Genomic DNA, 14,118 nt, shown 5'->3' with positions numbered 1-14,118 from the left:
AATTATTAAATCTTCTCTTGATGACATAGAGAAAGAAAAAGGGGAGATGAGTGCTAAACCATAGATCCTTTTGGATATAAATGGCAGGTCAGTATTAGCTTAGGGTATTTATAAGGTGATTTAGGAGAATGCTCTATTAAGAGCCTCTTTAAGTACAACAGGGGAAGAGATCCAGAAGGAAGCCAAAAGGGGCTCACTTGGGGAATATATCAATAGAAGTTAGGACTAGGATATAGGTCAGCTCATCAAGAGCTTCAAGAACTAAGATTTTGAAGGAAAACTAATCTCAAAAGAAGATATAGAGGCATAGATAAAACACTTGGAAGACTATTTCCTACAACACTTGGAAATAGAGGCATAGATAAAACACTTGGAAGACTATTTCCTACAACCTTGTGGGCTACTTTTTGACATAAATAAATGCCACACACAAACACTATTATATTCAATGCCCCGCCACCATTGGATTTTGTTTAGCCATTCAAAACCCTTTAGTAGTAAGGTCATTTTATACATTATATAATGGCTTAATGAGGTTTTGTCCATATGAAACTTTGCATGGATGGATCTTTCATGCATTGAAACCCTTGGAGTGAATTTTCACTCTTATTTACATTTCTTTTTAAGGTTTTTGTTAAATATCCTAAGTATGGAAATAATTGTCATATAAGTGTTGATATAACCCTCAATATATCCCTAGAAAAAGTGTTGACAATACCATGCATAAACCATTAGAACACCTTCGAGAAGATTTTTTTGACAATTACGTCGATGGTTTGAATAGCTTTAGTGATGGTATTTCTTTTCCAAACTAGGTAACTTACTTGTCACCCCATTGTCACATTGCTTCTTTTTATTGTTTCCTCTTCCCAAACTAGGTAAACAAACTATCTCTCCATCCTATCCACACGGCTTGGCAACCTCTCCATTCTACCCACAAAACTTGGACTCTTGCACTTAGCTAAGTGTGTGAAGTTTTTCTCCGCTCCACCTTTCTCTTCTTTCTCCCATGAAAGTGACGGCCATGTGATCACATTGCATTGAACAAAATATACTGAAAATGAAATTAGAAGAAAAGTAATTATTTCAAAGCAATCGACAGTATGTTTAAGTTCTCATCACAAAACCATAAGACGAGGAGACTACTCACATTCTTTCCCCTCCGAGAAACCTCTATAATTGCATCTTAAAGCCATTTAGTTTTGCCTTTGCTTGGCAGTAGACATAAATCTTTTTGGATACCTAACCCCCTATTGCTTTTTCTAGAAGCTCTTCTATCTTACGCTTGTTTTCTTTTGCATCTTTGTATCTTTAAACCCATTTCTCCATTCCCTCACAATTATAGAGACAAAATGTGTTCACCTTCAGCTCCAAGGCAAAATGTGGTCTAGAGGGATTTCATTGCAAGAGAAGTTTTGTGACTTACAACATTGACCAACCAACCTTTTGCCATGTTGCCTTGTGGTTGTGCTTTTGGCCACACAGACCCTTTCACCACTTTCATAGAACGCTCCAACTTCTATCAACTTTGCACAATTCTTGCATATGCTAGTTGATCTACTAGATGGATAACTAGATGTAGTTGAATATCGCATAATAGGCATTGGGGGGGAGGGGGGGGGGGGAGAGAGAGAGAGAGAGAGAGAGAGAGAGAGGCATTTTAAAAAAGCTTTGAGGTTTAAGACTTGATGCCATTAGGTGTGTTCGAAGGATCAAACTCACACACAGAACGATAAGAGTGACCCTTAAGCCAAGAGGTCTGCCACAGCTGTGGTTGCTAAAAATGTTCTCCAAATGAGAGAGAGAGAGAGAGACAGAGATGGATGGGCTGGGATTTTTATTTCGTAGGCCCCATCGCCAAGCAACCTACAAGACTAATCCAAATTTGATTCGAGGGTCGAACACACACATCACCATACATTGACAACACGGTGCCTACAAGTCTCCCTTGAAAGGCATGAAAACGACAAGTGTATGCAGCACCACTTTGTGCTCCTGCATCAATCGAATGGAATTGGCCTCCACTTGAACTTTTTGGGGAGGAATCTTGTCAGTCGATGCCTGGGGCAACCTTAATCCTCCCAAAGGTCAATACCTTAGGCTAGGTTCAAATGGGGATGGCGGCCCAAATACCTTTTTGGGGATGGTATCCTTTGTGCCATTTCACACATGGCGGCACAAATATAAAACCATTTATTGCCAAGCTCTTAACACAGTGTTGTGGTGGGCCTTTGGTTTGGCTATTCTAGATCCACCTAGGTTCAAATTTTAATTGCTAAGCATGCCAAATATTTTGATTGGATAGAATGGCAATGGTGGTCATTGGGCGGGAGGTAGAGTCGGACACACCTTGCATCCGTCTGCCATGTCTGTGGACCAATCATTGTGCGCCTTGTCGAGCAACACCCCTTTTGCACTGTAGGCATTTGCTCCATCTAAACTGAGCCTTAGAGGCTGCTCCCAGACTAGCTTTCGAAGAGGGGGTAGCATTGTCTCCAACACTGATCTAGGGCCTCTTCCCCTAAAGATAGGTCTTGGGGGTGCTCTAGGTACCCCCTAGACCTCCTTCAAGGTCATTCATCAATGCCATCAGTTTCCCCATCACCTCCACCACAGATTTGCTAGCACAACTTTTTCACAGAGTTTCCCTGTGACACACAAGGGGGTGCAGAGTCTCCACATAGAGTCTGCCCGTCATAGGCTGGGTTCAGACCACCTGGCGACCATCCTCAAAAAGATGGTGTGAAGGATTGCCGTCCTAGTTGGCCAAAAGGAGTGATGAGCACCAACGATGACACACACGATTTGTGTCCAGCCCATATACCCACTCCATGGCCAACTCCTCCAACCGCTACATGATTGGCCTATTCCATCTCCTACACCAATCACACGTTGGTGACATAAATTAGGGTCTTTACATAGTGAGGCTTCACACAGCTAATGGGAATATATAAATCCATAGGGGGCACTTAGGGCTTTACACACTGCCCACCACACTCTCGTCCTTGCATCCTACTTGGTTGCCATGTCAAGCCCAAAATTTGCCCATGGATGGGCACCCATTACTCCATCCAATGGGTTGCTTTCCTGCCAGAAGAATCGAACACATAGCTGCTCAACATTTTCATGCATCTTTGGGTGGGCAATGTATGTTGAAAGGCTCCACCCATGACAACCTGCCTGTCCCGTTTTTGAAGTGCCCCAAGAAGGGGCACTCTTTAGGCGGCTTTTGGCGGTCTGTAAAGACCCTTAGGAAGCTTAATCACATGAGTGGCATGATGGGCCACCAAGGTAGGTGACTGGTAATTAAATTGGACGGGTTGTCCGAACGCACGACAAGAAGCATCACATGGGAGGAGGCTCTCATCGTGGGCACATGGGGGAGGTTCAGGCACAAAGGGCAATCAGATGTATAAAGGATGTGTGACTGATGCAAACAGACGGCAGAGGCAGATGTGTATAGGATGTGTGACTGATGCAAACGGACTTGGGGGGGGGGGTTTAATGGAATGGGATTACATGTGTCGGTAAGTGAATGAGGGTGGAACAAGCTCTTGAGTGTGCCCCTACTCGAGCTTGAACTTGGAAATCTTGAGTGTGCCAAGATAGATTCAACTTGGAAGTCTATCTTGAAGGGTCTGTTTGTGTGAAGCTTCAATGGCTGCCATTGCTGCTTCTTCCTTCCTTCATCACCCTTCTTCAAATTCACCTCACAGCTTTCAAGCCAACATCCCAAGCTCCACCATCACCACCTCCAGCAGTAGCCTCACCCATTCCTCCTCCCTCACCTCCATGTCTCACGATTTTGGCAATAATAGCCCTTTTCACTCCATCGCCTCCTCCTCCCCTTTGGACCAGCTTCCTCCTCTCCCTAAGATTTATCTCGACCCCAACCAACCTGCTGGTCGGATCCCTTTTCGCACTTTAATGCTCAACGTGCCCATGAAGAAAAGACGGTTTCCCCTTGCTGATAAATGGGGTCCCGGAGCTGCGGCCATGAAGGAGGCTTTGGAATTGCTAAAGCAAGTGGATGACAGCGAGGAGGCCGTGGCCTTCAAATTCGATGGGTGGACGAAATTCCTTTCTTCCAGAGACATCGTTGCGATAATTGACGAAGAACCCAGCTGGCAGAAGGCCTTGGCTTTCTTTAAATGGCTGAAAAGGAAAGGCACGTTCGAGATTAACAGTTATGTTTACAATGTGCTGCTGAAGTGCCTTCGAAAAGGCGAACAGTGGGAAATTGCAAGTAACTTGGTTGAGGAGATGACACGAGATGGTGTGAAACCTGATACGGTGACTTACTGTACGCTTATTAATTTCGCCATGCGGTGCCAACTGCCACAAGAGACTTTAAAATGGTACCAAAGGATGCAAGATGCCGGTTGTTCGCCAGACGCATACACTTACAACACCATGATCGATGTATATGGAAGAATTGGTTGCATGAAAGAAGCTTTTGATATTTACCACAAATTAAGGGAGGAGAATATGCGTCTTGATGTTGTAACATACTCAACAATCATCAGGCTTCACAAGACTCAAGGAAATTATGACGCAATTTTAAGCATTTATGAGGAGATGAGTCAGAAAAATATAGTCCCAAACGTCGTGGCATTCAATACCATGATAGGAGCTTTGGGAAAAGCTGGGAGAGTACACCAGGTTACCCGTCTCTTCGCAGATATGCAGAAACTGGGTGTGATGCCTTCTGTGATAACTTTGAGTCTTTTGATCCGCACATACGGCAGATTTGGAATGGTGTCTGAAGCCTTCAAGGTGTTTAATTCCATCTTAAAAGAAGGCTGGAAAGCAGAGACAACGGTCTATAACTCAATTTTAGTGGTCTGTGCTGACCAAGGTTTAGTGAGCGAGGGAGAGCATATAGTTAGAGAAATGATGGAATTGGATCATTGTCGTCCGAATGAATGGACATGGAGGATCTTAATCGACATGTATGCATTACAAGGTAGAATGGCTGAGGCAGCCCACATGTTCCAGCAGATGCTGGCAGCAGGCCATCCCTCTGATACATTGGTCTACGCATCTCTCATAAAAGGATATGGTGAGAAAAAAGATTTCAAAGCAGTGGTGGAATTGTTTGACAAAGTGGTTGCTGAGGGAATACCTTTTGATGAACACGTCAATGGTGCTTTACTTTCAGCTTTTGTTTTGTGTGAGGGGGAGGACAGAAAGCTAATATTTGAGTGCATAAACAAAGCCAATTCCAGGCTTGGTAGGGTTGTGGACATGCTTGTCCATGATGCTTTTGATTTTGAGGCATGGAGAGAAGAGATCCAGCCTCTTTTCACTGAGATCTGGGAAGATTCTCGAAGGCCTTTCTGCAATATGTTAATTGATCTTTGCTGGGCCAGGAATTTTGGCGGAAGGACTCATGACATCTTAGCCTTTGCAAGGCTGATTGGGGTTTATTCAGATATTCAAGTACAATCTTCCTCTCAATGGTGCTTGAATGTGAAGACACTTTCCTTTGGAGCTGCGCGAACTGCATTGGAAGGTTGGGTATGTTATCTGGCTCGAGCATTGCAGGAGGGCATAGATTTCCCGCCCTATCTGTGCATTGAGGCAGGATTTGGCATACGAGGTACCTCATATGAAACTGCCATGCGTACTTTCGTGAGATCACATATAGACGAAATCAAGGCACCATTTCAAGAGACTACATCACGAGTTGATTGGTTTGTATCAACAGGAGATGCAGTGAAGTCATGGCTTCAATTATCCCACTCATCTGGCATTTAAGTTATAAGGTGCAGAGTTATTGGTTTAATCAAGGTGCAGAAGGTGGTTTGTCGCTATTGGGCATCTATTTTCTCACTAAGTGCTGCATCATCCTCTTCCTTTTGAAAGGGATAGGAATGAGCATCATGTAACATTTTGTGTAGTACGTTGCATCTAAATGTGCAATCAGGATTCTTACCAATACACATGAAATGAAAGCTATTCTGCATCACCCAAAAGCTGCTGCACTGTGTAAAAAGTTATTCCTTAGTGCAATTTGTGTTTCCGTGCATGCTTCGTCAGCACACAGAGAGAATGAAATGAAGTGCTGTGTTAATGTCTGTTGGAGATGCATTAAGATCCCTCAAGACAGCCGAAATGTTGACTTGGAATGACCAAAAGTAGCTCCAGAAAAACGCCTTTGCAGTGTGCACCCAGTGATTGAATCATAAATATGTATCCCTATGCTTATAGTATCTTATACAATGGACTGTGGTTTTGTCTCCAAATGGACTTGGGGATATCTTTCCTCGCTGCTCGAAAGCATTGTGATGGCTCTTCTACGTCATTTCATCAATCTTGATGTATGTCATTCGAAAACGGGAAAGCAGTAGACCCCAGGTTGGAATCTACCACCACTTATAAACTAGTTAAACAGTTTTTCAGGTTGGAATGCCACGTCTTTGCTTACCTTCACAATGTCAGCTCCCTTATCACATACAGGTTTGCAGGTGATGATGCTCCTCGAGCAGCTTTCTGAAGTATCATTGGTTGTCCTCGACTTACTAATGTTATGGTTGAAAGATGCATATGTTGGTGATGAAGTTCAGTCGAAATGGGGCAGAAAGATACATATGTTAGTGTGGTATTGGTACTAACTGGAATGACATGGAGAAAAGCTGGCATTACACCTTTTATAATGAGCAGAAGATTATTCAGTCCTGCTCACAGAAGCTCCACTGAACCCCAAGCCCAACAGGGAAAGGATGACAGGTCATGTTTGACATGTTCAAAGTACCTGCCATTTATGTTTCCATCTAGGCCATGCTTTCATTGTATGCCAGTGGAAGGATTAGTGGTGAGTCTTCCTTCTCGACATCATCAATTCAAGGATTTACTCTTTTCTGAGAGTGCAAATTTCGTTTGCAATGGATGGTGCTTTATCTACAGGTATTGTGTTGTTGACCATGGTGATGGTGTCCCTCAGACTGTACCCGTCTCTGAGGTTTACTCCGTTGATGCAGGTCGAGATTCAACTGATGCAATGATGAATATACTCGTAGAATGAGGCTACTTGCTCACGCTGGCTGAGACGGACATTGTGAGAGACATGAAGGAAAAGCTAGCTTATGTTGCCTTGACTTATGAGCAGGAGTTTGAAACAGGCCAAAGCAGCTCCTCTCTCGAGAAGATCCACGAGCTTCTTGATGGGCAGGTCATAAACTATCGGGGCTGAATGATTGAGATGGCTAAAGCTAGTGGAACGTAATGATTACTCTTGGTTTTCTCTTGGGCCCTCCTTGGGAGGAGAGGTCTCTCTGAACACATTGACTTGCAACCGCCTTGTAAAAATTACTAACCCACTGCCTCACGTCAACAGGCTCTTATAATAATGAAGGCTTAGTTCTATGGAGGTGCGATGGGAGAGAATGTGCTGTAGTCTATCAAAGTGTGTGGTTGATTGATCTGTAGCTTGTTTGTGTTGTATGTGAGGAATCTTTTGTCAACCTTTATTCAATCATGGTATATGAAGAATTTGTGGTAGCTTCCAAGTGCACAAATGCAACATCCTTGCAGATAGAAAATTTGTGTCTATCAATAATGTGGGCTGCCAAGAAAGACAGACGGCTAACACAATGTTCTTGTAATCCCAAACTCGTTTGTGCTTGTTCAAAAAAAAAATCTCTACTTATTTAGTAGAGCATGCAGCAACCATTTTGAGTGGAACTTTTATAATTGGTTTTTTTTCTCTCTGAAAACTTGAGTTTGGTAGGAATCAACGATTAGCTTCAAAAAACATTTTCTCTGCTCGTTTCAGTAGAGCATGCAGCAACAATTTTGAGTGGAGTTCGTATGGTTGGTGCAAATAGATTTGCCTTCTTTGTTGCCAATGAGAGGCAATCTAATGAGAGCAACTTGATGTTTCTCGGCTGGGAATGAGATATTTAAAGGTCAGACTTTTGATTATGGCCTCAAGATTCGAGCTTCTTTGGTTTTGCAGCGACAATCTATTGGTCAGTATTTTTGATGGCAATCTTCCCAATGCTGTCCACAATTGTGTCACTCAGTGTAGTTGAATTCAGATGTTATTGTAAGGCTGTTGAGCAAGCAAAATACTAGAAAGTGTTATTCGAATGTGCTCATACCTGATGGGCAAGATGCTTTGCACACATGTGAATCTAACCTATGTTGAAGCGCGTGCAAAGCAATTAAAGCCAAAATATTTATTTGTCAAAAGGAGCTACTCGTTGAATGTGGATGCCACTTTATGCCTAGGGAGAGCCCTTCCATGGGCAGTAAAGCTTGGCCGCCTAGCAAACGGGTACAAGGAAAACTAGCTAGGCTCACAGGCTGTTCTAAGTTCTCGCAGCTAGCCCATTACACATTGAATGCCCAATTGGCACTTCAAGTTTTTTATGTGGGTTTAGATGGACGGTGTGTATGTGTATGTGTGTGTGTGTAAAGGGTTTTCCCATGGCAACCCACCCATCACATTTATTTAGGTGCCCCAACAATGGGCACTTGTTGACCAGCTTTTGTCCAACTGTAAATAGCTTGAGACTTGAATTCATTTTGATACCACCACTCTCACCATGCTCTATGTGCGTGCGTGTGTGTGTGTGTGTGTGTAAAATCTTTCAACAACAGGACACATGAAGCTCAAATAAGGGTGGATAAAAAACATCTCATTATACGGTTGCATATTCAATATGTAAAAATTGGTACAAATAGCGTTGAATCCATCAAGCAGTCCAAGGTTCGAGATCATGGTCCACTTAATTGCCACCATTCAAATAAACCATATGTTGAAACAATATAGCTTAATTTGGGAAGACAGGTAACACATGTTAAATTACACGGCGCAACGGAACAGAAACTGAACAAAGAATAGAGAGTACACAATAAATTGGAGATGAACAAAATTTTCTTTCAATATTGATGTAGTACAGATGATGGCTCCGTCCACCCGTGCACTCTCACAGTGGAGCTTAGATGGCGATCTAGACAGATACTAGGTGAAGAGCTACTAGCTGGAAGATCTCTGATCTGATCTGATCTGATACAATGGACTGGGAAGGTCGCCTCTTTATAGCTTTGAGGGCGGTAGTCGAATCAACGTAGTCGGTGGGGCCGACCAATCAACCTAGTCGGTAGAGTCGACCAGTCAACCTAATCGGTGGAACTGACTAGTCGTCTATGGAATATTTAGAGAGTATTTCCTATATTGTCACCTCAAGGGCTCTCGCCCCCGAACCCCCACTAGGAGAGCCGCTGGCCCCCTTAGGTACCCCCAGACCCTAGCGAGAGCAAGGGGCTCTCACACAATCAAGACAATGTGCCTCGTTGTGCTACCAGCTTACCTACCCTGCCTAGCCCATAGGCTAGACTCACATAGATCACCTTTCTACCATCAACGGTCTCATTGATAGACCTCATCTGACATGCAAGTCAAGATCCATCTAGTGTCCCGGGTTTACACATGGCTTCTCCTTATATGGGGGCCTTATAACTTGAGCACCTTGGACCACTGGTGGTTACCAAGAGGGTGGGACATTGAGCATATCTAACAACACATGTGCTCCTGGCTTGTTATCACTTTACCTAGAAACAAGAACAACCTCCAGATTCTATGAAAAAGCCAAATTAAAAAGGCGAGTAACAAGGGAGGTAATCCACACCGAAGAGTAAACATACCATAAGTGAATGAATTTAATTATTTCCATAAGGACTACACATTTTAAATGAACTAAATATAAACTAAAAATGGTCATGGGGGATAGTCCTTTCCCATGAGAGGAGAAAGGGCTAGATTAGAAGATTAACTAAGGGGGGTAGTCCACTCCCTTGCAACCTTTCAAAGAATAACTAAAAAAGTTAATCAAGAAAGTATCTACAAAGTTCAAGTCTAAAACAATAAATTACTTTGAAGAAAGTTAGAATAGAGTAAATTAATTTTAGTAAAGTGAATTAATAATGAAAAAATAAGCAATTAAATTTTATAATAAATTAAATAAAGAAATTAACTGAATAAAATCATTAGAATGGAGTAATTGGTTTAATAAAATTAAATTAAGGGGACAACAAAGAGCATAAAAATTTGTAAAAAACCTTATTGCAAGTAAAAAGCCTTATTGCAACCTATACATATATAGATTGAGCAAGTGATTAAACTAATTAAGATAATAGCTTTAATTGAGTAAAAAGTAATTGAATGAAAGGGTAGTTTAGCTAAGAGCATTAGATCAAATAATATACAAAGGTAATAAAACTCTCTTTTAGTCAATTCCAACCAAGCCATCGCGTGGTTTGATGCAGCATATATGATGGGGATGATTTGAGATGGTGGACAAAGGTTGTAACAATTGTCTTAGGTCAATTGCTATGCATATGAATGAAGGCAACATTGGGGACGGGTAACTTATCTTTTTTTCATGCAATTGATGTTGCATACTTTTCAATGAAGGGTCTATGTAATGTGAAGGTCATGTTAAGAAATGTAGTCAATTCCAACCAAGCCATCTCATGGTTTGATGCAGTATGTATGATGGATATGATTTGAGGTGGTGGATAGACATTGTAACAATTGTCCCTAGGTCAATTTATATGCATATGAATGAAGGCAACATTGGGGATGGGTAACTTATCTTTTTTTCATGCAATTGATGTTGCATACTTTCCAATGAAGGGTCTATGTAATGTGAAGGTCGTGTTAAGAAATGTAGTGCTCTGTGTTGCAGAACCTATGAAATTTGAAGTGGGCTTCAATGAAATGATGTCTAAACTATAAATCCACCAAGGGTTCATGGATGATCTACATTGATCAGGATCAAGGCATCTAAATATAAACTCATTATTGCAAAAGTTAAGATCATCAATATATCTAAACGAGTATAGGAAGGCCTCTGCCACATTCCATTGATTAAGGAACATAAGTCTCTTGACAAAGGCTATCTCAAACTTGAGAAGGTATAGATTGCACCATGAGGGAGAACAAGAATATCCCATGGGTATCCCAAGTACTTGTTTGGCAATATTTTCTCCAACCTTCACAAAGGCATTAGTCAAAATTTTAAAGATTTAATTGCAAAAATATATCAAAGGAAAATTTAAGCATCAGCATGTGCTTGCATATTCTAAACCATAAGTATCCATTTTTTGGGAGTAATTCCTAGTGAAATTTCAAGGCAGCCATTAGGCTATCTTCCCCTATGTTAGGGATGGCCTCACAGTGCGTGGTAATGTCAAAAGTGTGGATAGAGACAATCACTGAGGGAATATTAATCAAGAAGTCACATGAACTATTGACAAAATTTCCAAGCATCATTGTGCATATCAGAATTGTTCTCTTTGAGTCCCGTAATAATACTAGAAAGGCTAGAGTAAATTATACTTGTGATATTCTAGAAAACACATGAATGGGCATGTGTGATCCAACGAAAACTATTCTTATGAATTAAATCATAACTACATGTAAGGTACGTAAGAGTCATAACATCCATTTCACCTATCTCAAAGGATCTTAATCTTTCTTCAATACACGTCGTAATTCCATCTTCATTCCCTAGGATGGCCTCGAATTCGTTCCTAGAAATCCTCTTTATGGCTAACAATTGGCATGATATTTTGCAAATAAAAGTGGGGGTTTGAGTTGATTTATCCAATCCTACCACAAAAAGATGTGAATTTAAATACTCAACTTCATTGATGATGCATTCATCTTTGTTCCATGGTTGAGAGGCATTCCCGTTAGGGCATTGTCTATCAATTATTTTAAGACATAGAGCCCTGATCTTGTCTTTATGATGGGTATTAGGAATGATACCCAATATCTTACATAGATCACACCATACTTTATACAATTCTTCAATGGCCACAAATGGGTTAGGAGGAAGTGGGGGAATGTGGTTAAGAACTTTCGAAATAAACTCTTTTAACTTGGGGTGATGGCATATAAATATATCCATGGTAAGGATATGTGACTCATTTAAGAATCCATCATTGAGATAGGGGGCAAAGCATTTTCTTTGTGTACATATGCAGGAAGAGTTTTGGGAACTGGTATCGAACCATTTGGACATACTTGAGTGTAAGACCATGCAAATCCAATGCTATTGAATAATATAGTTTTGAGGGTTCAAAACGTTTAACAACCTCCATCAAAATCCACCTTGGCTTTATAAACTCAAAAGCTTTGGAGGAGAAACATACATGAATGAACCTTTTGGATTTTTTTCTTTCCACAAAAAAGAGACTTCATACCATTAATTTGAGTACTCAAAGTATGTTTGGGGCCATCATTCAAAGGTGATTTGCTTGGTAATGTCAGAGACATCATTGTATCTCTTAGTTCCATGCATGGGTTGCTTGGAGGAGTGGGATGATGAAGAAATTTGTGGATTAGAGAATTTGGATTTCTTAAAAGATCCTCTAGAGGACTCAATGGAAAGGATAGGCTTCAAGATTTGTTGAATCATGTGAGCAAGATGGGTATGGTTGATCTTGGGGAGGAGAGGGGAACTTGGATAGGAACAGGTTAGGTTGCGAGCCCCTTCAAGAAGCTGCTCTTGAAACAAGTTGTAAGCAATGAGGCTGGTCCTGACCTCAAGAGGTAGGGAAGTGACCCATGCAATAAAGGCACAGAATTGACCTTTGGGGGACTCAAGTTTATAAAGGTAATATTTGGGAAGACAAGTAACGCCTATGCTTCATGTCTTGTTATCGCTTTACCTAGGAACAAGAACGACCCTCCAAATTCTAAATTTTATGAAAAAAGCAAATTAAAAGGGGGGTCGTCCACGCCCAAGTGAAAATAAAATATGAATGAATTTAACAAGAGGGTAATCCACACCCAGGAGTAAACGTACCACAAGTGAAAGAATTTCATTATTTGCACAAGGGCTACACAATTTAAATATGAACTATCGGGGGTAGTCCATACCCATGAGGGAAGAAAGAGATAGATTAGAAGATCAACTAAGGGGGTAGTCCACTCCCTTGACTTTGGACCAACCTTTTAAAGAACAACTAAAAAAGTTAATCAAGAAAGTATCGTAAAAGTCCGACTCTAAAACAATAAATTGCTTTGAAGAAAGTTAGAATAGAATAAATTAATTGGAGCAGAGTGAATTAATAATGAAAAAATAAGCAGTGAAAATTTAGAATAAATTAAATAAAGCAATTAATTGAATAAAATCATTAGAATAGAGTACTTGGTTTAATAAAATCAAATTAAGGGGACAACAAAGAGCATAAAATTTTGTAAAATCCCTTCTTGCAACCTATACATATATAAATTAAGAAAATGATTAAACTAATTAAGATAATAGATTTAATTAAGGAAAAAGTAATTGAATGAAAGGGTAGTTAAACTAAGAGCATTAGATCAAATAATATACAAATGTAATAAAAAGGTTACATAAAAAATAACTACACGAGAACTAAAAGAGCTATATATTTTTATTTATTTATAAAACCAAATTAAAGAAATATGCTAGTAGGAAATATTGAAAAACTATAAGCTTTGAGCTATAAAGAGAAAATCAAAAGAAGAGCAGGAGGCGACTGAATAAGAAAAGTAGGTCAAAAGCATTAAAGATGAAGTTATAGGCAAATTGAATAATGAGAGGAAGCTTCACAAAGAGCAGAGCTAGGAGCCGTAAATGAAACTTGAGAGATATAGGAGCTCTTACACCAAAGGACTTGCAGAAGAAGAGACAAGTGAGCTTAGGAGAGAGCTACTAGCCACATGAACAAACTGCACAAATGCTCCAACAAATGTAGACAAGACTTGTGCCCTAGCTCGGGCCAACATGCTTCAAGAAAGGAACTAAGTAGAAGAGTGACTCCCATGGGCTGGTGTTTGAGGACTTCTACACAACGAGAAGCTGAGCAGCAGCATAGAAGCTGTAAACAGTGTAACATCTAATTCGAGAACTGTAACCTCAAAATGAGAACTCTAGAGGAATCTTTCAAAGATTCCCTTATTTTCATGTGAATTTTACATATTTTTTAAAAAGATGGCCATTTTGTACAATGGCTTTTGACAAAAGACATAAAAACCATCTTTTTTTGAAAAAATTTCGACAATGGTTTTTCAAAAAACAAGCATGAAAATCTTTACTTGGAATACAAAATCCACATAAAATACAATAATGTCTC

At 40.5% G+C, this 14,118-nt stretch overlaps 1 protein-coding gene across 4 annotated transcripts; it reads left to right on the top strand.

Moving 5' to 3' along the window:
• The first annotated feature begins 3,606 nt into the window (after positions 1 to 3,606).
• On the top strand, positions 3,607 to 7,282 carry LOC147882018 (pentatricopeptide repeat-containing protein At5g46580, chloroplastic-like). Of its 4 annotated transcripts, none has more exons than XM_087401265.1 (3): positions 3,607 to 6,360; positions 6,471 to 6,817; positions 6,910 to 7,282. In XM_087401265.1, the coding sequence occupies exon 1, from the start codon at positions 3,658 to 3,660 to the stop codon at positions 5,758 to 5,760; it is 2,103 nt and encodes a 700-aa protein (XP_087257391.1). In that variant the 5' UTR covers positions 3,607 to 3,657; the 3' UTR covers positions 5,761 to 6,360; positions 6,471 to 6,817; positions 6,910 to 7,282. The 4 variants fall into 4 exon arrangements, with proteins under 4 accessions (XP_087257391.1, XP_087257390.1, XP_087257389.1 ...); XM_087401264.1 differs by having other exon boundaries at positions 6,463 to 6,817; XM_087401263.1 differs by having other exon boundaries at positions 3,607 to 6,817; positions 6,984 to 7,282.
• Positions 7,283 to 14,118: the final 6,836 nt, after the last annotated feature.

Source organism: Dipteris shenzhenensis, chromosome 30, assembly GCF_047967505.1.
Source record: "Dipteris shenzhenensis isolate YYH24624 ecotype China chromosome 30, Dip_SZ_1.0, whole genome shotgun sequence".
Classification (NCBI taxonomy): Eukaryota; Viridiplantae; Streptophyta; class Polypodiopsida; order Gleicheniales; family Dipteridaceae; genus Dipteris; species Dipteris shenzhenensis.
Note: the sequence above shows the minus strand (reverse complement) of the source record. Positions and strands in the feature narration are given on the sequence as shown.

Coding starts and splice junctions, on each gene's coding strand:
- LOC147882018 (XM_087401265.1), top strand. CDS start 3,658: ATGGCTGCCATTGCTGCTTCTTCCTTCCTTCATCACCCTTCTTCAAAT.